This window comes from Cydia amplana, chromosome 9 (genome assembly GCF_948474715.1).
Source record: "Cydia amplana chromosome 9, ilCydAmpl1.1, whole genome shotgun sequence".
Classification (NCBI taxonomy): Eukaryota; Metazoa; Arthropoda; class Insecta; order Lepidoptera; family Tortricidae; genus Cydia; species Cydia amplana.
Genome location: NC_086077.1, coordinates 10,180,895 through 10,207,509, shown reverse-complemented (window position 1 = coordinate 10,207,509; position 26,615 = coordinate 10,180,895). Strand labels below are relative to the sequence as shown.

At 35.5% G+C, this 26,615-nt stretch overlaps 1 protein-coding gene across 1 annotated transcript; it reads right to left on the bottom strand.

Annotated features, from left to right (window-relative positions):
* Positions 1-11,702: 11,702 nt before the first annotated feature.
* LOC134651159 (facilitated trehalose transporter Tret1-like) lies at positions 11,703-21,703 on the bottom strand. The gene is made up of 9 exons (XM_063506196.1): positions 21,652-21,703; positions 19,549-19,671; positions 17,742-17,833; positions 16,537-16,671; positions 15,777-15,860; positions 14,460-14,735; positions 13,850-13,970; positions 12,521-12,655; positions 11,703-12,289 (listed from the first exon to the last, which is right to left on the bottom strand). Exons 2-9 carry the CDS (start codon positions 19,628-19,630, stop codon positions 11,712-11,714), a joined length of 1,503 nt encoding a protein of 500 aa, XP_063362266.1. The 5' UTR covers positions 19,631-19,671; positions 21,652-21,703; the 3' UTR covers positions 11,703-11,711.
* Positions 21,704-26,615: the final 4,912 nt, after the last annotated feature.

The following is a 26,615-nucleotide window of genomic DNA, read 5'->3' as shown; positions in this document are numbered from 1 at the left end:
TCAACATAATTTAGATACTTAAACAATCTACAACATTTCCTGAAACTGTTCTTATACATAATTTTTTATAATTTGTAACTATAATTTTTTGATGAATTTTTAAAAACTGCCCCTTCTCGTCATATATTGCCGGTGACGCACGCTCGGGACCTTATTATTAAAAGGCAAGATGAGAAGTCGTGTTAATAGAAACCAATACTTGTTATTTAGATATTACGTAACAAAAGGAGTACAATTTCAACGACTAAATATATCAATTTTACATTTTGGCTCTAAAATCGTTAACGGAGCCTTAACCTAAGCTTTCTAGGCGACAGTTTCGTTTGCGGGTAATGTTTTATTATTTTAAAAAATCATAAAATTCTTCCCTTTTTTATGTTACCTATTGCGTATCCTCTTTTCTTTGAGTAGATCAATTCGAATATGAAGCAATAAAATTCACACAGTATTTACATATATGTATGTTTACAGCGATAACATGGTTGAAATTTAACTTCGTTAACGCACCAATTTCCGGGCAACTTTTGATTAACTTAATAAACCGATAAAGGCTGTCAAAAGCTCACAAAAACTTCGCGAATAAATGATGACCTCGCCCCAGTTATCCGTTATTGAACAAAGAGATAAGAGCAACATCAGTATCCAACTTATTACTTATCTTGCAAAATTTAATTATTTTACCTACTCGGTGAAAGCTGGGGACTATGCTTGGTGCGCAAAATTCGTAAGACCGCATAACATCTTACTTAAGTAAAAGGCAAATTAATTGCATGCAAAAAGTAATCGCTAGTTAACCAATGAAAGGTATTAATTAGTTAGCGACAATAAGTGATTGTAACTCATTGTCGCTTATCAACCAATGAAAGGTCTCTTTAATCAATTTGTTACAGAGTTCCGAAAAGTTAGGCCTGATTCAATTAATTACTTAAGACACCATAATCCATTTTCTTAAAGTGGCTCTAATACCGTCGAGCCAATGCTTCACCTTAATAGATCCCAGACCGTTTGTGGTCTTTACCGCATTATGCAAAACGCTAACACATAATTAACATAATTTACTCTAATTAAAGGATAGACGTGTTAACCTGAGTATAATTATTTATATTACCATTTATAATCCTATAAGCCTTGTTAAACTGTTGGAGATATGAGGAGCAAGGGCACAGGGAAGCAGGCGAGGGACTAACCGAGATCACGGTAAATGAATAACGCCAATGGCATATGAGTGCGTATATTAATCTCACATTAATATCGTACTATACATCAATTTACTTTGAGATAGCAAGCAATTATTTAAAATAAGTTTGTATGAGTTTTAAATGTAAAAACACAAATTAATGGACGACACAATCTTACACGGCTGCTTGATCTGGGAGCCATAGAGAAAGAGGGGCGGACCACAGATTACAAATTCACAGACTATGTACGGCATAGACAATATATTTCCAACAAACATAAGTCTGTTGTATGGCGGGATTACTGCAGTTAAGCACTTTATTAAACAAATTATTGCGATCCTTTCCGGTGCGAACATATATGGAGCACTCAAACTTTGTACAGCGTAGAAGTTACGAGTTAGAAGTTTGTACCAGAATATTTGATAGTAATTTGTACCGAAATATTTAACATCATTAGGTTTTTTTACAGTTTTTGGACCGAAACATCTAATAAGACAGGCACGCTTAGGTAATGGAGGATTCCTTAGGATTCCGTGGGACTCAGGCCACGTGCGTCCAGTTACGTTTATTTAACAAGAAGAGAAGTTTAAAAAATGGCCTTTAATGGGTCAACCGTTTTTTTTATGAAATGTAAATAGTATTTACTTATTTACTATAAATACTTTTTAAAAACATAGAAAAAATCCATGACTCGGGAACAAATATCTGTGCTCATCAGCATCACACAAATAAATGCCCTAACCGGATTCGAACACAGGACCATCTGCTTCAAGTTAAGTAAGTATAAGTATTTAGTTAATAAGGAGTTTATTATCACAAGTTTCTTCAATAAATATAAAGATAAAAATAAAGATAAAAGATAGTTTATTCAAGTAGGCATAATTACAATGCGCTTATGAACGTCAAATAAAGCTAGGTAGACCGGCTCCAACCCTACACCTCTGCCCCGAGAAGATTTAAATCCCCCCTCAATTGGAGGAGGGTATCCCATTATGGGACCGGCAACAAACTCGGCGGGACACATCTTTTCAAAAATAATTACATCTTATAATTAACATGCATTACGAGAAAATAAGGAAAAAAAATACAATTTAAATTACTATAGAATTCATGCAATTATACACATAAGGTGTAGTAGAAATTTGATTTAGAAAATATACATATGTACATGGAATCATACAAATTCGTAGCTCTTTCAGAAAACATATCAAATTCTTACAAAAGGAAAAGAAAACAAAGATATTAAAAGAAATGGGAAAACATATTATATAAATCTGATTGATTATTATGAATTACCAACATATAATATTTGATGTGCTTTCCTGCTTACCTGAGCTGTGTCACCTATAACTCTATACATAGTACAATGTTTTTAATTGCTACTACTTTTTATTAGTTTCTGGTTTGGACCATGCATGTTTGTCTGTCAAGTAGTCCTCGACTCTGTAATAAGCTTTTAACATCAATGACTTTTTTAAGTAATTCTTAAGAGCTGGAAAGGGTAATCTTAAAGAATCCTCAGGTAACTTGTTATAAAAATGAATGCATTGCCCAACGAATGACTTTTGTACCTTACGGACACGAAACTTTCTGATAGCAAGCTTATTTTTATTTCTAGTGTTAAAGTTATGGACATCAGAATTCTTAGTGAAGGAGTCTAGATTCTTAATAACATAAATAATACTATCATATATGTATTGGGAAGCTACAGTTAAAATATTAATTTCTTTGAAAAGTTCTCTTAATGATTCACGCGCTCTTAAGTTATATATAGAACGAATGGCTCTCTTTTGTAAGACAAATATAGTCTGTATGTCAGCTGCTTTACCCCAAACCAGAATACCATATGACATTACACTATGAAAATAACTATAATAAACAAGGCGAGCTGTTTCAACACTTTCAACATTAGTCAATTGTCTAATTCTCCTCACGGCGTAAGCGGCCGAACTTAATTTGTTAGCTAGTGTTCCGATATGAGGACTCCATTGTAGATTTTTGTCCAATGTTAAACCAAGAAACAGAGCTTTATCTACCATCTCTAAGCATTCATTATTCAAAAGTATTTTAGTATCGACTGGTTTAACATTCGGCAAAGAAAATCTAATACATTTGGTTTTCTTAGCATTAAGAAGCAAATTGTTCATAGTAAACCAGTTAAGTACATTAACGAGTGTGCTGTTAATTACACTGTAATCGGTAGATTTCCGATCAACCTTAAAAAGTAATGATGTGTCATCAGCAAAAAGAACTATTTCACAAAGATTTTCTACTATACATGGCAAATCATTTATATAAACCAAAAACAGGAATGGACCCAAAATAGAACCTTGTGGCACTCCTAATTGGACTACAGCTCCGCTAGACTGGGTTTTGTTTACGACAACTGTTTGTGTTCTATTGCTAAGGTAAGAAGACATAAAGTTTAGGGCATTTTCTGACAGACCATAGTGTTCTAACTTCAAAATGAGCGTTCCATGAACCACACAATCAAATGCTTTAGAAAGATCACAAAATATGCCAATTGCGTCACAAGAATTTTCCCAAATATTATATATATGTTTAATTAGTACCGAAGCAGCATCGGTCGTGGAACGGCCCTTTGTCAAACCAAACTGATTGCTTGTAAGTAAAGTATGTCTGTTGAAGTGACCCAGTAGATCATTTAACATTAATTTTTCAAAAACTTTACTTAGTACAGGAAGTATTGATATTGGTCGGTAATTAGCCATATCACTCGAGTCACCTGATTTAAAAAGAGGAATGACTTTACTATATTTCATAAGATCTGGAAAGACGCCTTGTGAAATTGAAATAATATAAATTACGGCTAAGTAAGGCGCTATTACGTCTATGACATGACTAATGACTCGAACTGATGTTCCCCATAAATCTTCCGTTTTCTTTAAATTGAGTGACTTGAATGTTTTAACAATATTTGCTGAATCTACTTGACTAAACTCAAAATTAATATTACATTTCTTAACATTAGCGCAAAGTAAGGAATGAGCTCGAGACGAAGATGAATGTAGACATTTCGTGGTATTAATAGCTATTTTAGAAAAATAATCTTCGAATGCCGAGGCAACATCGTTGTTTGACATGGTAAGTTGTTTATCCGAGACAATGTTGACTTGACAATCGCGTGATTTACATTTACCAGCTTCCCTATTTATAATATTCCATGTTGTCTTCACTTTGTTGTCCGACACTTTCAGTTTAGAACTTGTATAGTTTTTCTTGGCTGTTACACACACTCTTTTGAAGATTTTTGAGTAGTTCCTTACATAGTCCAGGAAATCAGAATTTTTGTTCAGCTCTCTCTCACCATAAAGTTCATAAAGCCTTTTTCTACTTTTATAAATGCCTGCAGTAGCCCATTCACTCAACTTTGTTCTAGTTTTTGACCCACTAATAGTTTTCTTTTTGAAATTTTGATTAAAATGATAAAGAATTACACTAAAAACATATTCATACGGACTATTACAGTTATAATGTGAAAATGGTAACATACAGAATTTTTTTTGAATTTCATTTTTGAATGATTCCAAGCGACTACTAGTAATGGGTCTGTATGTTATTGTTTGTGGAGTATCATGAATATCGCTTAAGAAAACAGCCCTTTGACCGCTATGATCAGAATGAAAACAGTTAAATATTTGCTTATCTATACATTCACAATTACAAAATATATAATCCAGACATGTTGCACTAGGTACCCCTACCCGGGTAGGTTCAAGAAACAAGTTAAATAAATTGAATGATTTAAACAAACACAGCATTTTAAGAGTATTACTAGAGGACTATTATAAGTAAATATGTATCTCCAGAAGAGATCGTATGGCATAAATGTGAAATCCCTCTACTCCAGAGGTTCCTAACCTGGGGGTAATTACCCCCGTAGGGGTAAAACTGGTATTTTACGGGAGTGATAAGCTAACCTAATTTAACAATACAACAAACGTACACGTTTTATTTTTTATTACCACTTGGGAGGAGGGGTAAAATCAGGTTCCCTAGTTAGTCATAGGGGTAACCGGACTGAAAAGGTTAGGAACCACTGCTCTACTCGTATGTATTGTGTACCAAATTTTGGTCATTCTTTATTCAGGTGAACTCTTGACCTTTGGATTGATCTTGGAGTTTCCTTTCAGCATTGGTTTTGGTTATCATTGCCCATTACAATTAACCACGGACCTTTTTTCATCCTCCTGTATACGTGGGAGAAGGAGGCGTATTCCAATTTTAAAAATATTGTATCGATTTTATATTAATCTCATGCAATCCCATGCCTCCTATATACTATTATTATAAGCGTAACTAATGCACCAAGAGCTATTTATACTGAAAAAGGGACGTAACCGCCTATAAAAAATGCTTTCATCAAAGGTAAAAAATGTTTACGTAAAATAATAAGTGAAAATCTATCAATTTTCTATGTACTCGTATTGCTACATTTTATAACATGCCCAATTGCCCATGCAAAATTTGCCTTGAGGCAATTCCGCCAATACTCGTACACTCAGCTTCATACGATGCAGAGAATTTTGTAAACTATGTATCGGTGTTGCATTTTACATCAGGTTACCAATTGGATCTTATTATACGTTTTACAGGCATCCTGTTACACCGATGTGCAATGTCCCGTGGCGTAAACATGCCCAATATTATAAAAAAGTTTACAGTACCTACCCAACAAGAGTTTTAGGTAGATAGGTATTATAAAAGTAGAACTTGACAGGTTGGCTGATGATACGCAGTTCACAAAAGTGCAAGGTATGCAATAAATGACACTAGCTTTCACTCCGGGGGGCCTAGTCAAGATGACAATCGTTCGCAGAGAAACGAAACGCTATCTGTCTCTATCGTTCTAATGTGGAAGCAGGGAAGAAGTATAGAGAGACAATAGCGTTTCCTTTCGTTTTCTGCAAACAATAGCTGTCATGTTTTGTGCCAGCTCCAGCCAATTAATAGTATTAAAAAACACACACATTTTTGAGTGATATTCGGAGGGTTGTTTCAGATTTAGCTATATTTTACGGTGTGCACAACTGCCTCTCCTCTCCGTAACCTTTTATACAAACAGCGAACCTCCAGTTCCAAAGAATACATATAAATAAAAGATTGTATTACTGCCGCACCCACGCCGAAACACCTCGTATTAGGAAATAGGTACTCTATAAAATCGACGTTTCACCGTAAACGAATACTTTACGACCACTTCGGGTGTTAAAAATAAAGATTACACCAGTTTAATCCGATTCTACGAGCGAGAATCGCATGGAATGGTTTTATCATTGATAAAATATTAAGAAAATATTTCAATATTTCAAAATATATAACATGTCGTACAAAACTTAAGTTGTGCAAAGTACGCAAAAGCTAAGCGGACGTAAATTTTGTATAACTTTGCTAAACAGAAGTTAGAATTCAGTAGTGGCCAGTGTGTTACTGCGTCTTCTGCGGTTAATGTTATGAGGTTACCAACTTCGCCGTTGAAACTTGGCAGAAATCTAAAATCAAGAAGTTTTATTTACTAGCGGAACTGAATGCCTTTGGGAGTTCCATCATGTCAGTACATATATTTATTATATGATGTATAGGTATGCTCTTTACTGGTTCACATTAAATTTATCTACGCAACCAGTTTATCAACAGTTTTAAATCACTGAATGCAATATGAGGGCAAAACTTTTCAAACCGATGTCAAAGTAATTTTTCATTTATTATACACATTTTAATGAATTAAAATGAACATCAATTTGCAAAGTTTAACGAACATAATAAAGTTCCTAATTATAAAATAACAATTTATTAGGTGACTACCTGCAAGAAAGACGAAAACATACAATAGCAACCGACGTAGGGTCCTCTATTGTCTAAAAACTTTTTTAATTTTCATACGGTATTCATGTCACTCTGGCAATAACGCCGTATAGAGCATGTATAGAGGTTCACTGGTTCGGGATATTAAACCTTTACAAAGAGCTCGTAATTTATATTAGCCTGGTTAATAAGCTGGCAGCTACATATTACATATCTCAATGACACCCGCCAGGAAAATCATATTTTCAACACACTTGCTCATAACGTGGAACTTATTGAACCGCTTTAGGCTCATAATATTAAACCAGCGTGCCTTTTAGGGTTCCGTATGTCTTTCCTCGCAAACTTTCGTAATTTTTGTCCCGATCATAATGAAAATTGATGTATGAGAATCTGAAAAGCCCTTTAACATAAATTCCTAGTCGAAATCTATATGATACGAATGCGTTGAGCGAGGAAGCTTCCAGCTCTTTTGCCCCCAGTAACATCGCCCAACCGCTTGGCCATTCACAATTTGACCGAACAATAGGGTATTTTACACATCATGTTGAATGTTATAACTAAATCTAGTTAAATAGATAGAAAATGAGCAATCTATCACAATACACTGGAAATTTAAAAAATATATGGGAATAATAAAAAAATACAAGTTGTTTAAAAAACATCTTTTTTTTTACTGCCAAATAGAAAAAAAAACCATTTGGTTCATTACATTTTATTTAAAAAAATATTGTACGGCAACCATATACATAAACGCAATATTTCACCGACCAAATCGCAATTTTCTTGTTTTCCATACATTGAAACGGCTTCTAACGTTACATGATGACGTCACGATGTACATATTGCCATTTTCAATGAAGCGTTTCGTCAGTAAAGTACGGGTGCCAGACTTTGACCATCATTTGTGACTTTTGTATTGCTTTAAGACAATGGATCCCATACAGACATTTAATCCTCAAAACAAACCTGATCGACTGATACTGATTCAAAAAAATTGTCAAATACCCTATTCTGAAAAATCCGTACAGAATACGATTTGAGGTGTTAGTGTCCCTACAACTCTGCCGTGCAATACTTAAACAACAGTAAGTGCAAAAAGTGAGTTTCGAGAAAAACGCAAAAAACCCTTTCAAACCGTTTTTTTTTGGTGTTCTCGATGAGTGTTTACAAAATGCTTGAATGTCAAAATATAGCATGGAATACATGAAATACGAATACGTGAATACTTTTGTATTTTATCAATGATTGAATAAATTATTGCTATTTTTCAAAATTTTACAGTTTTACTGTACCCTAGGAAAGAAGTAAAAACACAATAAATGCAGAATAAAATGCAGTAAAAAGCGGATTACTGTAAACAACCCTCGTACACTATTACCTACTTGGATTAATTGCAAGCTAAAGTACAGTATTCATAACTTTTTATTGTAATTTACTTAGTATATATGTATATATATATATTGATTAAGTTCTGCGAGACACCAACACGTGGTACAAATAAGGTATGTTTATAAATACTCATACTCATACTAATACTTTATTGATAATTATTTATTTATTTATATATATTTAATTCAGATAACAAGATCCATACATTACAAATTAAATTAAACTAAAACTATTTAAAATTATAAATATATTTTAAATTATAAATTACAGGTCAGGCTATATGACTAATATATATGTCGGAGCGAGACATCAGAAAGACGTATTGCAGCATTACAGTTCATAGTTAGACGCCTGTATAAAATCGATTAGCAATGTTTGGCGTATTGTTGAACTAAATGACAGGTAGAAGGCTTTGGAACGTCAAGATGACGTAGTATCTTGAGTGAACGTAGGCACGAGCAGGCATTTTTGTCGTTATGTTGGTAGACTGGTCAGGCAGGTTTACCAACTTGAATTGGAGGCGGGAGCGGTTGGCTCCGCCGCTGGAACTGGCTTCCTTCTTCTTGATCGGACCGCGCTAGAGATCGGACGTTAGCCAAGCTCGTGCCTAATTCGCTACGTTCCTGACGGCTTATACCTGAAGGATTATGCTGAAAGCTTATAGATTCTCACGTTCTTTAACCGTTTAGCTAAGTGTTTTATTCCAAGTGTTATTTTGATTTCTTATGTGCCATTAGAAGCTTACTTTTGTAAAATAAAGATTTGAACGGTTTCATGTGATCTTTTTATTTTGATTCAAATAATTTTGGAATAGTGATTGGTCGTTTTGATAATTTAGTACTAAAATATAGTAGGCACTAGTATGGGTAACGAGTCTGAATGTTTATTTCATGCGTTGGTAGCATACCTACTATTTTGGCTGTGAAGTAATACATCTAGGTACTACCCCCACGCGCCCACCGCCATCGGGACCATCCGTCGCCGACATATACATTTGAGATCGATACATGGATTCTATGCCCTAGTGGTCCCACTGCTGGGCAAAGGCAATTGTATTACACTTGGGAAATTAAAATAAGTAGGTATCTCTTACTAAATAAGTACTTAGTTGTAATTTCTTTTCTCCATGGCACTTAATCCTTATAAGTGGAAACTTATTATTAATCAATTTATAGAACTGCGTTATGCAATTAATAACAGACCTAAGGATCGTTTTTGAGAGCTCTCGATCTTTGGAAATATCTCATCACCATCACGCGTGGCTCATGACAGCCTGTTTTGAATATCTGTAATTATTAGTCGTCAAACTTCTAATTACGTAGCATTATAAAAATGATAATGATATAGGCATAATATGTATGCGCAAACTTTGATACATATTTTAATGACCTAGCTGAAATTAACTGTAGAGGGGTACCTCGCTATTACAGACTTAAGGTATGTTAGACCAAGCAAAAATTGAGTAACTATCTACATGACTTTATTAATTATCACGAGTTGCCTAAATAGGTAACTTGCGTGCCAATAATAAAAACAAATTAGTTTGTAATTTATTCTGATTACGGAATAATCAAATTTCCCACACAATATTTATTTAATTATATGGTTGGATAGGTAGGTACATCACAAGTTGTTTTAAAGTAAACTACTATTTGTTTTTGTTATTTCGGCCAAGGCGCGCCTTGAAAAACAATAATTATTATTTATCAGACGAAAGCTAGCTTAACTCTTGTTGTTGAAGTAAATCACACTTATTCATCCTCTCTCTCTTATTATATAATCGCTGTCACGATTGCAGTAAACATATTTGAAAATATCCAAACGACAGTTTAAATCACAGTAAAAATGAGCTTAGTACTGTACTTTAGGTTGTATTTTGCTCTCTTATTTACGACTGTTCAACCACTTAAATTATAGTGAGGAATATTATTACTGCATTTTAATTAGTAATTATGCTGAAAATACAATAACATTTCAAACACAGTACAAATATTTTAGAACATTTATATTGTACTGCATTTTAAACAGTTTTTGGTGTATTAACTTCCCTTTACTAGTTAATTTAGGATTATCGTGACACCTTTACTGTATTTTAATCAGTAAAGTCTCAAAATTCACAGCCGACAACTTTATTACGGCAGTTTAGTTAGTTTTACGTCAATAATTTACCAAATTCTTCTGATTTACTGTACATGGATGATTCGATTTTTATATGTTCCCATTGTCATAATCGCACGTGGACTATATACATGTGTGCGTCTTGACATGGTGGTCCAAGATCAAGAAAAAACAAAAAATCGCAAAAGTAGCACTTACTGTTGTTTAAGTACTGCACGGCAGAACTGCCTAATAACTCTAAATGTATATAATGTTACCTCAAACAAGTAGGTACATACGTTTATTAATTACCAACTGGATATTAAATGTTCTTCTGCCTTCTATTTGCCTAGAGAAAATTAAATTCTGGAATACAAAGCAAAGGGAGCTGCTACCAGGGTAAATGTTAATAAAACCTCTAAGTCTAATGAAAAGGTACTCGTGTTATACTTATATGTATGTAATAGGTGTATACTAATCTAAAAAGACGACGTCAAATATTAAACTTTTGTAGGTACCTTAACCTTATATCGTTGTAATATAACGAAACACTTCTTTAATTACATTGAATATTATATTTTTGTATACCTAGTCAAATTAAACACATTGATATTGTCAATACAACAATTTATTAGCATCTTCGTATAAAACAAATAGAAAACTTAGTTTAAGTACTTACCTACATTATACATCGTTTATGTGTATATAGTTTTATATAAATGCCAAAACATCTATACAGGTCTCCAAAATAAATACATAGGTACATAGAAATATCGGTTAACCGTTGGCACAGGACCGCAAAGTGACGCGAGGGTAACTTACATACAGACTTAGTTATTAATATCGCTAATACGCCCGTATAAAATGTTTCATGTCTTTCCAGTTCCTACCAATTGTTGTACCTATCAAGAGATTGACACTGAGCTAAATAGTTAAATTGACGTTCGGTGCTTATCGTACATAATGTTGTCTGTGATAGTTTTGCATAACAGAAGGGTGACACGGACTAAGGTTTGGTAATACATATCAAAATTATCAAGCCATAATGAGATCAAACCTAGTATCATAGATCAGATCAGATTATATACCAAATTTTTGAGTATTTGAATATGTGGCCTATCTAGTCCATCCAATTTTCGACAATAACTTTAACGAATATACTATATATTGTCGGTTTGCTTAAAAATATTACATTAATCTTAGGTAGGTATTAAACTATTAACACTTAACATCCTTCAGACTTATCTCTTGCAACTCATTCTCACATTCATTATTTTTAGCATTTTTAACTTCATTCAACTTTGACCCATCATCATAGTACAAGTCTCCCTGCAGGAGAACCTGTATATCTTTTAGACTTTTCCCTTTTGTCTCAGGTACATATAACATGGTAAATATTACTCCAGCAAAGGCTACGCCTGCAAATACCCAGAATACAGCGCAGAACCCTGCCAGATTCTGCAACACCTGAAATCCCTTGGCTACGGTGAACCCACACACACCTCCAAATATGCTAAGTGAAGACAAGGCTACAGCTTTAACATTTAAAGGAAAAATTTCGGCTGGGATGACAAATATAATAGAGTTATAGCCTAACGTTGAAAGAACTGTGGAGCTGATTATGCCGGCAAAAGGAATAAAAGCATAAGGGCTTAGAGATTCTTGGCTTAGTTCGAGGATATCTTTTAGGAAGAAATATGTGCTAACCGCAGCTAAGGATACACCAGTGCCTAATAGAGAGTAAATAAGCAGGGGGCGACGGCCAACTCTGTCCACTAGTATGGAGCTCATTATACCTGAAAAGAAATAAAACAAGCTACTTAATTATTGGAAAGGCTGGGATTTTTTTAATAAGAATGTATTCTCAACCAGCGGTCGAAGTATGCTGAATGATATAACGACTTGTTTATTCAGAGAGTTTGTTTGTCAGTAGGTAATATTGTCAGAGACCACGTGTAAACTATTTTGAATACTTTTTGTCCAGTAGGTAATTGCCGATTGTACCTACACGAAATACAAAAACTTACCAACAACAAACCGAACAGCACCAAATACAATAACGGCCGTGGACATCTGCATGGTGATCTTACTCTCTTCAAGAATTGTGCTTAAGTACTGTTGTACCGCCATAGAACCCGTCATTATTTGAGTCACTTTCAAACCTAAAATGAAGAAAACTTAATTACATTATCAGTGCAAAAATGATATCTGTGTAGGTAACTACATAAAAACAAAAAAAGTCTTGACTGACTTATAACAGTTACAACTAATGCAAAGCTAAAACTACTAAATCTAGAACTAGAACATCTAGAACCTTGATTTGCTAGCTGCTGGGGCGACTTCTTAATTTTTGTCAATCCTTCATACTTCTTGTTTATGTTCTGTTTCAGTATTGTCACTTATTGAAATTGTCTTACATATTTTGCTCTTATAATTATTATTTTAATACGTGTTTTCATCATTACACCTCATACGACAGTCCACCGTTAACTATCATAATTGTTTAACCAACTACTAAAACATATTCTATTTCAATTAATAAATTACATTAAAACGACTACTTATTACCTACTACTAAAAAGGAATTAGAAAATGAAACCCTAGTACTCTTGCCCTAAGGGTATTACAAAAATTCCACGCGAAGTTCAATTTTGAACAACTTGCCCTAATCAAATAAAATATCCACCTACGGTCCAACCAAGTTTCCATGTTAGTAGATAATTATTTTATTTTTGTTCACTTATCCTACCCACTCAGGCCAGCTCAAGGCCAGCTTCAGCGAATCGGCCATTTTTACATAAACATAACTCACAGTCGTACTCGTAACTTTAAAAGCCACCTTGCTGAAACTTTGTGAACTAACTGGCTTAAAAGTGAGCAGTGCTTGGCAGTGCTCATGAAGGTAAACCGTTACTTTATATAGCCGCGAGATGGCGCCCTCAAATACAGAGGGCCTACCGCGAACCCTGGTTCAAAAATTGCGGGCATCTTTCTCTTTTACTCCAACTAAGGCGTAATTAGAGTGACAGATAAAAATTGCCGCAATTTGCGAACTTCGGTGTCCGTGGTGGGCCCTCTGACAACACTGACCGGGTAGCCAGGTGGAGTTTGATAATAATAACAAAATTACATCTTTAAGACAACTACGACTCAACGTTATACCTTTGATGGCTCCTCTACACGATGGGCCAACGCCGGCCACTCCAAGGGACGCATTTATGCGTTAGAGGGAGCAAGTGATATTGCTATCTCATTCTACCGCATGGCTGCGTCCCTTGGAGTGGCCGGCGTTGGCCCATCGTGTAGAGGAGCCATGATAGTTTGTCTAGGTAATGGGCATACTTAGGAAGGTATACCTGCAGCAATGATCACAGCTTTCCGATACTGTCGACCAATCATCAGTTCCTTTAGCGAGCCGGAGCGGCGAGTTTCATTGCGAACATCGGCCTGCAACCGAGCCAGCTTGTCTTCCAACTCCTGAGGATTTCAATAATGTACATGAATTTAACAATTTGTATGATTTTGATTAAATGTGTCATCTCTACTCGAATGAATGTGTTAGGATCACAGAGTGATTTACCTATTTAATTAATGGCGGTGTAGGTAATAATTAGAGATAAATATTTATTAAAATGAAACAATAATGTATGTATCTAAACATAAATAAACACCTTAGATATGAAAACATCAAATCAAATTAAGTTTTAACATTCAAAATCTAAATAAATCCTTTATTTCGTTACTTACGTATTTAAGATTATTATATCTTACGGTATATAGTTACGAGTATTTCTCAGTAATTGTAATGTGTTACGGCCAGATTACGGCTTACTCCTGCAGCAATTCGCATTTCATAAAGTTAAAAGTTAGTTGGCCGTTTGTAGAAGTTGAACTTATAATACGCGGCCCAGATATTGTCTACTTGGTACCAATAAATAGTGTATAATATACAAATAAATTAAGAACCTCATCCTTCCGTTGTCGAAGTCTCATCAACGCTGTTCTCGCCTCCCCCACTCTTCCTCTCTTCAACAGATAATAAGGTGACTCTGGTATCCAGAGGCAAGCCACGAAGTATGCCCCGGGCAAAACCAACAGCATGTAGTTGAGGCATTCGTAGGAGACGAACATACCAACGCTCATGACCAGGAGGCTACCCAAGTTGAACATCACGCGCGTGAACAGCGACAGCGTGGCTCTCACTTCAGAGTCTGATATTTCTCCTATATACATTGGCACCAACTGGAAAGTAACAGGTATTTTATTAGGCGAGGTTGCAAAGTTATTTTTTGAGCAAGCCAAAATTAAACTTCAAGCTAAAAAAAGCGGCCAAGTGCGAGTCGGACTCGCCCATGAAGGGTTCCGTATTTAGGCGATTTATGACGTATTAAAAAAAACTACTTACTAGATCTCGTTCAAACCAATTTTCGGTGGAAGTTTACATGGTAATGTACATCGTATATTTTTTTAGTTTTATCATTCTTTTATTTTAGAAGTTACAGGGGGGGGACACACATATTACCACTTTGGAAGTGTCTCTCGCGCAAACTATTCAGTTAAGAAAAAAATGATATTAGAAACCTCAATATCATTTTTGAAGACCTATCCATAGATACCCCACACGTATGGGTTTGATGAAAAAAAATTTTTTGAGTTTCAGTTCGAAGTATGGAGAACCCCAAAAAATTATAGTTTTTTTTCTATTTTTGTGTGAAAATCTTAATGCGGTTCACAGAATACATCTACTTACCAAGTTTCAACAGTATAGTTCTTATAGTTTCGGAGAAAAGTGGCTGTGACATACGGACGGACAGACAGACGGACAGACAGACAGACATGACGAATCTATAAGGGTTCCGGTTTTTTGCCATTTGGCTACGGAACCCTAAAAAAGTCCTTTTCACCACACCAACTGGCTCTCTTGATTGTTTAAAAACTGATAGCAAAGTTGTATTTTATTCACATGTGAGGCAAAGTAATCAAATTCAAATTTTGAGTTGTTTTCTTATGTTTGCTGGTAGAATTGACTAAAAATTTAATAATATTAATTTGAATTTGATTTGATTTTGTTTGATATCTTACAGTTAATATTTTCTTCGAGTTGGTGTGGTGCAAAATTTTGTGTTTCACTCGGGGGCAAATTGTGTTTAACCCTCGTGCTTTGAAACCCTCGCAACGCTCAAGATTCCATTTTTTTATCAATCATTATCATCATCATTCCGCGGGCAGAAACTATTAGGTATTCTATACATTTAGCTAAAAATATGGGTAAATATTACTTACTGTGCTAACCATCCCTGTTCCTGCTCCCCATAGAAACCTGGTCAAGTAGAGCAGCCAAGCCTTAAGAGCGAACGCTACCACTAACTGAAAAGCAAACGAGATTTGTTGTAGGTACTAATAATTGGACAACGCAGGAACTAACTATACATTTTCTAAGATGTTCACCGGATTTAAAATTAAGGGCAAAACGCACGGCATTAAATGCATCATTAAAGAAAAAACTGTACGTATAAGTGGGGCATGTAAAAGGGGCAAAATTTAATTCTTCTGTATTGGTTTATGTACAGGTATTAGGCCGCACAATCCGTCATCAGAGTAGAAATAAATTTTTGGCAAAAATTTCATTTTTGGTACAAACTTTTATCGCTGACTGTACTTTTCTTACGACAGACAACTAATATTCAGCGAGACAATTCTAAAACCCCCTAACACAATTAGGTTGCGATGTTTCATCACAGAGTTCTTAATAACTTGCACCATAATATTGCATTGTCACCCGACTTACATCGGTAGGTATGCAAAATTTCATCTCAATCGGAAATCGGGAACTGGATCAAATTTAACTTGCAAGATTTGATTACAGACAGACAACGGGACAGGTGAAACTAAATAAAAGCTTGTAAAATAGATTTTGGGCTTTGAATAAAGAAGCCAATTTCATTCACGTCAGCATATCGAAACGTGTTTTGGATGTTCACAATAAAACACAGGTATTTCAGTCGCTAAGAAAGTGGCTACCTATTTGTTTACAAGACTTTACCGTGCCGACGGCGATGGGGCACGCGCTGATCAGGACTGATGCTCGCCGACCGAACCTGTCGGCGAAGAACCGAGTGACCAGGCTGCCCACTATGAAACCTGGTGACGACATCGCCATCATCCAGCCTATTTCGGCCTGAAACAGGAATAATTATAGATAGAAAAACTGTAATATTATTTAGCACTTCCCTTTACATATACGTATGCATTTGACGAACACAGCAATACGCGGCCCTCGGTTCAGGCTCGATTTATATGTATGAAATTCCGACAGCTAAAATGTCTGCGAGCTGTACATATCTATTAGGTCCTCATTAATGTAGGACGTAGAACTGTATAAATAAAAGTACGAGTTTTAACACTGTAATTAAGTATTACATAAAGCCAATGTGGAGGAAACAGTATTAGGAATATCAAATTTTTGGTTGGGAAGACCGTCATCTAAAGCTAAATCAATCGATTACGAAACTATATCTCTGGAGAAATAATATTATGTTATAAGTCTGGTGTCAGTAGGTAAATAAAAAAGCTGTAAGTAAAATTTAGACGCATCGCACAAAGAAAATGTTTGCAGCAAAACAGCACAAAGACACGCATGGCAGTTACAGATCCTTGGAATAAAGACAAAAATTAACACATAGAGGAAAATAAATAAATCAAGTATATAATTAAAAGATGACAGTTGTGAGCCTACCGCCATTAAACATAAAACAAATCAAACGAACTTATGGTAGAACGATGTATAAATTATATGTACTGAAAATACTGAAATGCTATAAAAAGAAAAAGTTAAATATTTCAATATGTTAGGAATGCCAATATACTTAAACTATCTTTGCATAGACTTGGCAAGCAACAACGTGTAAAAGCGCCACCATAAACGTGTGATTCCTATGAAAATGTGACGTATCTAGTCGCCACACTTTGTCGCTGCCAAGTCGTTGCAGAGTTAGCTTGGACTCTAGCTTGATTGTCGCAAAAAGTATGCGATCGCTTATAACACGAGCTATTGGGAAGGTGCGAAGTCGGTGGAGGGGGAAGTGGCGCTGATCGTCACAAACACAGGTAATCTTATGCAATGTCCGAGATTAGTACTAGCGGCAGCCGCTTGAACTAATTTTACTCCATAAGATTTAAAGTAGAAAGTCCGACAAAATGAGGGCAGCACCAGTCGTGCACATATAGCGAATACTGCACTGCACTTACATCGCTGATTTCAAAACCGCCTGTCTTTAGCTTTGGTAGCACCGGCGTGGGCCAAGCGGATGAGATGCCCAGCGTCAAAGAAGCCAGAGACACTGTAATGAAACAAATTGCTAAATAAGTAATAATAATATAGACCAGGTACTAAGCATGTCAATGATACGGAATATTGATAAATTTTTCAAAACAATTTTAGTGATTTGAAAAAATTTTAAACGTTCAAAGTATCATTATCAAATTTCACCCGTATTCCATGTTACCACACCTAACCGACAGTCAATAAAATCGTATGATTAGTTAGTGTAGGTCTACCGTCTAGTCTTGGAAGCAAAATTTGACCCATTTCCCGATTTCCGATTGAACTGAAATCTTGCAGTAAGTTGTAAATCGGATGAGCTGATCTGATTATGGAGACAGGAGGTGGCCATAGGAACTCTGTGTTAAACAACGTAAACTAATTGTATTTGGGGTTGTTAGAATTGTCTCGGTGTTGGGGTTGGGGTTGTTGACGTTATGTACTTTCATTGCTTGCCCGATACTTAGGACTGTAGTTGCATGATATGAGCCCGTTGTAGGTAGAATTGTTGGCGCGCTTTAGTTATTTTTGCATAACTTTCTTAGTTGTTGATGGAAATCAAAAATTTAAGCGGTAACCTAAACCTGAATAACTGTGTTTTCTAATGATATACGCAACATTGTTATAACGTTTTTAGTTGAGCTATAAAATATATATATGAACTTTTTTCATAAAGAGTGTTTTTTCTTTGTTTGTGGCTCTTAAACTATACAATGTTTTAATAAATAATGTATGAACGAATCATAATATATTTAATAACCTTTTGTTTGATGTAGCACACGTGTATGTATGACTCATGGTATAGTTATAATTTACATTTTGCGAATTTCGGTCGTGATTATCTGTATGACGTCATTATTCGTTACTCAGAGACAATAGAGATGGTCTCCCGGCGGTTTTAGAATCCAGGTCATATTGCTAATAACATACTAGATGCTTATGCGGATTATCCTGAAAATGAGCAATTTCGATTTTTTTAACTTTAATGCATTTGTACTGGCAAATACCTACATTTTGTTGCATAATTTCCACATTTTTGGACAAATTTGGATTTTTTTTTATCAGTGTATGGCTCGAGACGCCATCTTTAATGTTGTAGTACATTGCTTTAACGTCCTACTTTTGGTTCGGTTGTAAAACCCAAATAATCAAAATATTTTTTTACATCATTTTTATTTGTTTGTAAATTTCTCTTAAACTGTCGTTTATTTCGGTACACACTGTACAAATTAAATGTAGTATATTTAATTGGCTTTCATTTAATACCCCACACGTGTATGTGCAATGCATAGTTTGGGTGCAATATGCAATATTCGCAACGAGGCGGGAGTCATTTTTATGACGTCATTCCGCTGAAGTAGATGGCCGGCGCCACTGTCTCCCGGCAGTTTTGGAGACCCAATACCATGCCCAACAACATACTAAAAGTTGGAAGCGGTTTCCGGATCTGAACTATCTCTTCGACAGTTTCCCATAAGGCATAGTACTATATTGGTTAATACCGTAAAATCTATATATATACCTACTTGGTCAACCAGATCTTGTCAGTATAAAAAGGCGGCAAATTTGAAAAATGTAGGCGCGAAAGGAATATCGTCTCATAGAAAATTTGAATTTCGCGCTTTTTTCTACTGACAAGATTTGGTTGACCGTCTATACTTCTATTTGGCCCTAGCATTCATTTGTCTCATCTAAGTAATTAGTAATCATGTGTTTTACTTTACGTCAACTTACCCGAAAAGGCCGCCAGGTACTGAATCCTCCGATTCTTATGAGTAGTTATCGTCATCTCTACTTTCCTTTCTTTTTCGCACATCAGCTAAACATGCTCTCTGGTGTTCTAAACGCCCATGAATTCTGAAAGAGCAAAAAAATAAATTGTACACACAAAATTTCCTTTACATGCGTTATGTTTTAGGGTTCCGTACCCAAAGGGTAAAAACGGGACCCTATTACTAAGACTCCGCTGTCCGTCCGTCCGTCCGTCCGTCTGTCACCAGGCTGTATCTCACGAACCGTGATAGCTAGACAGTTGAAATTTTCACAGATGATGTATTTCTGTTGCCGCTATAACAACAAATACTAAAAACAGAATAAAATAAAGATTTAAGTGGGGCTCCCATACAACAAACGTGATTTTTGACCGAAGTTAAGCAACGTCGGGCGGGGTCAGTACTTGGATGGGTGACAGTTTTTTTGCTTGTTTTGCTCTATTTTTTGTTGATGGTGCGGAACCCTCCGTGCGCGAGTCCGGCTCGCACTTGGCCGGTTTTATTTTTTATTGTTCAATGAATTCCAACAGCTGTGTAAACGATACATTGAACTTTTTTTAAATAGCAATACGTACAGAACTAATTACAGGAACTCACAGATATCGCAAACATGGACAACTGAACAGTAGCTACAACAGATAAGCAGTAGCTTATCTCTCAGCACAACACACATTTAGAAAAAGCTTTTGAGATATTAAATCGGTCAAATTCATTGTTGTGAAAAGTTTTCAGTCATATCTAAAGGTACGTACATATGTATATATGACTAATTGAATAATTATTTGACACCTTATTTTACACCACATAAAGACGAATCTAATAACAACCCGCTTAGGGTTTGCTAGGAAATCATATTATGATCAAAATTTGAATGTAGAGTACAGTAAACCCTAACAGGGTTAGAAATCAAAGTCCTATTTAAATACGTTATCGTTATGAAGATTTACGTAACCGCAATCGATGGTGTCTTGCCAGTCGTTTTGCACTAACTAGTCTCTTGTCGGTGTTTACTTATAACTGTGGATGTAATGTAGCTATATAGGTACACAACATTGCTTGGTTCCTAAAATTATTACATGACTCATACACAATAACTACTAACATTTAAGAAATAGTAATTGCTATTCTCAATTACCCTTTGCATTTTTATTATAATAATCCTATAAAATATAAAAATTGCGTTGATTATTATATACCTAAATATAAGTATGACTCCAGTAAGTACGTATATTACAAAGACAGGTGATTCCTATAAAGCTTATGTTTTTTGTTATTAAGTATTGATGTTAAGCTCAGTCACATATTACTTTGTATAATGTGCAGGTTTTTTTTTAATCTCGGGCCTGGATCGTAGTCACAATCAAATATAAATTATTGTGTATGGCGAACTACGTTGGTATTGTGTCTACGCTCTGAACATTCAACCGACATTAGTGCGAAAAAGTCACCCTTCTTACTGAGGAAATAGAGTTCAATGAAAATGCCAATTGCTTGCTTAATAACCCTGTACCTCTTATTTAGGGTTGCCAGATGGAAAGGCGCTATTATCGGGAAAAAATATCAATTTTTCGGGATTTTGAGACTTAAGTTGGAAAAAAAACATTCAAATTAAAGTAATTGTATTAAAAACAACGATACTTTACATTATTGGCACTACGTCAGCTGCTCTGCCCATAGACGTTTTTATAATGCTGACGCGCTCGACACGGGTCGCTCGCTCGCTCGACGACAGTTCGGAACTTGAAATTATTGTTTTATAGCGTGCAATCGGGAACACATGCTAAAAATCGGGAGAATCCCGCCAAATCCCGACCATCTGGCAACCCTACTCTTATTGCCGGTAGCACATTGGCAGCAACTTAATATCCTCAGTAAATCCAAAGCAAAGCGTCGGCAAATCATATACCTACACGTATCACCTGTTTAATCACGAAAACTCTCTGACAAATCAGAGTAGGTATATAATAAAGACTACCAAATCGTCTCGTAATAAACCTAATACCTACTTCAACTTAAAAGGTAAATACTTATTTATATAGAAGAATATAGCAAAATAGATTATTACCTTTAAAAATCCAAAACTCGGTGCAAAAGTTCAAACAATTTGCGAAAACATTATTGAGACCATAACATAGATAGGTACCTACATACCATACCATAACAACCGCGTGTAAACAATGTCGCGCACGCACAGCTCAATACATTTAAAAATAGAATTGATTAAAACGTAAGCACATCTCAATGCTAAAGCATTGTTTAGAAGACAAATTTATACATTATTTTACTTAAGAAAAAAGTCTAATTTATTTTATAAAATGCGAATGAGCAGGTTATATTGTCACCGGCCGAGAGCGTCATGTCCGATTTAACTCGCTATCGGTACTGAATGTAGGTTGTGACTGGCTACTGGTTCAGACATCATTTTAGATGAAAATTAAATAGTATAGGTAAGCGTGGACTCTGATCACGTTTAGTTATCTCGGAACTCAACGTCAAGGTATATTGATTGCCTGAAGCTATATGCTCTGTAAGTAATGGAAATAACCTGTCTGGTCTGAAGTTAGTACCTATGGAATGAGCTACTGCTAATTCGCAAGCGAAACGGTGTAAGTTTCGTCCAGTTGTAATGATGCTTACGTTTCTTTTGAACTATACTGCACCATATGGTACAGTACAACATACATGTTCTGTTGTCGCATTATCGTGATTTAAATTCTGTATAAGAGAGAAAAGGACAGGATTAGTTCCATATTCTCGATATTGTAGGTAAATTAGCTTATAACTAGTCAAAGTTTATCATATTGAGTAGAGTAAGTATACTTGGTCAACCAGATCTTGACAGTAGAAAAAGGCGGCAAATTTGAAAAATGTAGGCGCGAAGGGATATCGTCCCATGGAAAATTTGAATTTCGCGCCTTTTTTTACTGACAAAATTTGGTTGACCAGCATAAATACAATGACATAATCCGCCTCGGCCAAGTATTTTTTTCTTGTTACATAACATGATGACCACGGCCAAGCAATTTGCCACGAACCCATTTTACACATTTTTTTCGTGACAACAGTCTGCATCAATATATTTAGTAGCATAGCGGATGAGACCATGTGTCAAAAGTATTTACCTAATTTACCATTCTTTGAAAGCTTTATAAAAAGAGATATGCCTGTACCAAAGTCTCTACTCTACATGCAGGCATGTAAAAAAATTACAGGGTGGAAGACAAGTACTTTTGAAAGCAAACTGTTGATATAATGTCTCTATTTTGTACTAATGTTGTTCTATCCGATACTATTGTTGGTGACTAAGTGCCTTCTAAATTTGATTACGCCGCCCGGCTAGGGTTCTTAGAAATACTTAGTGTAGTCTAAAACCAGCTTTAATTCAATGTCCAAAACAACTCTCGCTTGAGAATATTAATTACCTACCTTAAATGTCGGAACTTATTAACTGAACAATAACACGACTATTCTTTCAAACAAAACTGGGCTATTTAGAATAGAATATTATTTTTTGTTCACATGTTGGTGTACAGGTCTTACTCTAGGTACAATAGTTACAATAGTAACATGTCACCCTACAAGACAAGGGTATTGCAATTACATGTAGGTAGATACATATAAAACATTCACATAAGGGGTTCACAAATCTTTCAATTAATCCTTAGACAACTATATATATATTTCTAAATAAAAGATTATTTTATAAACTTAGAATAATACTTATTTGCATTGAAAAACTCTTGCAGAGAATAAAAACTGTGGTCTATTAGGTAGGTTTTTAGCTTGTTAACGAATTTTGTGTATGTATGCTCTTTAGTTATTTATTTTCGAAGGTGATTATATATACATTCTTATAGTCATTACGTGAGGGCTCTTATGTCTTTAGTTAGGTAACTCAGTTATTTTTAAACGTAAGGAACAAAACGTAAAGACCAAGTATTTATACCGCTTAGCGGTTATTGGATTGAATTCATAGTAATCCATCAATGATATGAAAATTTTGCCCAGAAAGGTTTACACATTTACTGCCAGAGTATCCTCTGTTTTCGGTTTGATTTTACTTCTTCATAGCCAGTAGATTAGTGGATCAGTGTTCCAATATTTTTTTTCTGCATAGATACCATTTCCTATTCACTAAGTGGTGTGGTAGGCAGGTACCTTATACATTTCGACCTTTAAGGCCCCAGTACACAATGGGCCATCGCCGGCCACTCCAAGGGACACATTTATCCGTTAGAGGGAGCAAGTGATATTGCTATCTCATTCTACCGCATGGCTGCGTCCCTTGAAGTGGCCGGCGATGGCCCATTGTGTAATGGGGCCTTTAAATTCAGAACCATTACCGCATAATTTATATTGATAGCTTTACATCGAAATGTTGATAAGCATAGAAAAGTTACCGACATAGCCGCGATATTTAATGTGTTTATTCATATAGAGTCAGACCAAGGTCACCAAGGTAACTTGGCAGCGATTTTGATAGCACGTACGTACTGTGCAAGTTTTAAAATAAACGTCATAATTTCATAGATTGACGATGGATTGACGTACAAAATAACACTAGCACAGTCTGTGCTATCAAATATATATTCGCTGCCAAGTTAGCTTGGTCTGACTCTATTTACGTAATTCCTACTGCCGTTATTCATAATCAGTATGTGACCAGGGTTAGGCATTCATAAATAATTAATTATTAGTACCTACTTACATAACTCGACCTAAGTTCAATGATAGGTGGCGTTATACATACACGTGATGATAATTCTAACACAAAGTTAATAAGTAGGTAGGTATGTATTTACAGACAATGAGCTCTTATAATTTTAAAGTTTTTCTATAATGACTTGTAATTTTGGTCTAAAAGTTAATGCAAAGAAATCGCAAGCGATTGTCATTGGTGGTCCCTACTTTGTGTCCAAATTGTCGGAGATAGTGGTACCCAAAGTGCTTTTTGACGGAACAATTATCCCTTTTTCTTCGACAGTTAAGAACCTGGGCATCATTTTTGATCAAACGTTGTCCTGGTCAGCTCATGTTTCTGACATTAGCAATAAACTGTTTGCATCTCTTCACTCATTGAAACGTCTTCAAAATTTCCTTCCTCTTCAAACTAAAATAACTCTTGCTTGTTCACTTTTACTTCCTTTGTTAGACTACGCTGATTCTGCTTTTTTGGACCTTAATGAGGAGCTACTAGACAAACTCGAGCGTTTGCAAAACATTTGTATTCGATACATTTTCGGTCTACGTAAGTTTGATCATGTATCCCAGTTCCGATCGCAGCTTGGCTGGCTTCCGATTCGTCGTCGAAGAGATGTGCATGTCCTGTCATTGCTTTTCAATGTACTATTTAATCCTGCTTCGCCACCTTACCTTTCCGAAAGATGCTTTCTTAGCTGCTGGTAGTGGTCACCGTCTTCGATCAAGCGCCAACCTTTCACTCGCATTTCCACCCAATATGACGCGCACATACAAAAAATCCTTTACTGTCCACGCCGTAAAGCTATGGAACGAGATACCGGTGTCCGTGAGGCAATCCCAATCTGTAGCATCACTCAAGGAGAGGCTTAAAAAATTGTGGCTTTCCGATACATAAGTAGTTCGGTTTTCCTCGATTAGTACTTCTTTAGTTTCCTTTACTTTTCTGGTTCGAGCTCATATCTATTTGTTTTATGATATATATTGAGTATTTATTTATTTATTTAATTTAGGTTATATTTATATATGTACCCTTTATTTTTATTTATTTAAGTATTTCTATTTATGTTTATGTATATTATTTGTAACAATGTGTATTCAAAACTTGCATTTCATTAACTTTAGTGATTGTACACTATTGTTTTGTTTGTCATTCATCGTTACTTCTGTTTTGTTTTATTCGTTTCCTCAAAGGTTAACTGGAAGAGATCCCATACAGGGATAAGTTCGCCTTTGTTGTATTTAATTTACTCTGTAACTATGTTTCTCGTGTTTTTATTTCTATGTGCAATAAAGTATATACATACATACATACATACATACTTGTACAAGACTTATTGTACTCGTAAGTAAGTATAAGTACTTAAGAAGGTAGTAGAGGTACCTCACACCAGTAACAATAATAGAATTTTACTCAAACAATGACTGGTTATAAATAAATCCTTAGACGAAATACCAATACAGTTGAGCTGCAGAACAATGGGTCCATTAATTGATTAATGAGGACAAGTAAGAGCTAGCACGTTAAGAGGAAAGAGGACGGCCGCTTCTGCGTACAAACGTAGTCCCCATTTTCCTCGATACCTATTAACATTGAAAGTATTTTTACAGTACATACGGTGCTACTTTAGTGCGGGGTGCGGGAATGAGCACTTTCCCGGCCTATGTCTAAATGTACTGTAAAATGATATATTTATTTTGATTATTATAAGAGTAAGCCCTTAATTAATGAATTAATGCCCTTTTAGCATTTCGCTCATAACTCTACCTCTATGTCTACACTCTTCGATCAACACGGAAGGGATGCGGCATTCGCACTATTTCCCCTCTGCCTAGGTACAAGATCAACTGATCTAGCGCGGGTAATAAAACTAGTTGCGCTCAGATTTTTAACTAGACCGAGTCCAGTACGGATATGATGGTCGTTCTTGTCTACGTGACAGCGTGATAAAACGGTGTCCGTCACTTTCTTTCCCACGGTGTTAAACAGTGACAGTTATTTTATCACGTGGATAAAGATGGATAAAGCTATCCATAATAGGCTGGCAGACGCGCGAGTGAACACAGCAGCAGAAAAAATGCCTAATTGCTCGGTTTTTAGGGTTCCGTAGCCAAATGGCAAAAAACGGAACCCTTATAGATTCGTCATGTCTGTCTGTCTGTCTGTCCGTCTGTCTGTCCGTCCGTATGTCACAGCCACTTTTCTCCGAAACTATAAGAACTATACTGTTGAAACTTGGTAAGTAGATGTATTATGTGAACCGCATTAAGATTTTCACACAAAAATAGAAAAAAAACAATAAATTTTTGGGGTTCCCCATACTTCGAACT

What these genes read in the sequence shown, in the direction of transcription:
- LOC134651159 (XM_063506196.1), bottom strand. Translation starts at nt 19,630, where the DNA reads ATGTGCGAAAAAGAAAGGAAAGTAGAGATGACGATAACTACTCATAAG. An exon ending in TTCGACAACGGAAGGATGAG is followed by an intron (nt 13,971 to 14,459) that starts GTTCTTAATTTA and finishes TGAAATCCTCAG; the next exon opens with GAGTTGGAAGACAAGCTGGC. An exon ending in AGCTGTGATCATTGCTGCAG is followed by an intron (nt 12,656 to 13,849) that starts GTATACCTTCCT and finishes TCTTCATTTTAG; the next exon opens with GTTTGAAAGTGACTCAAATA.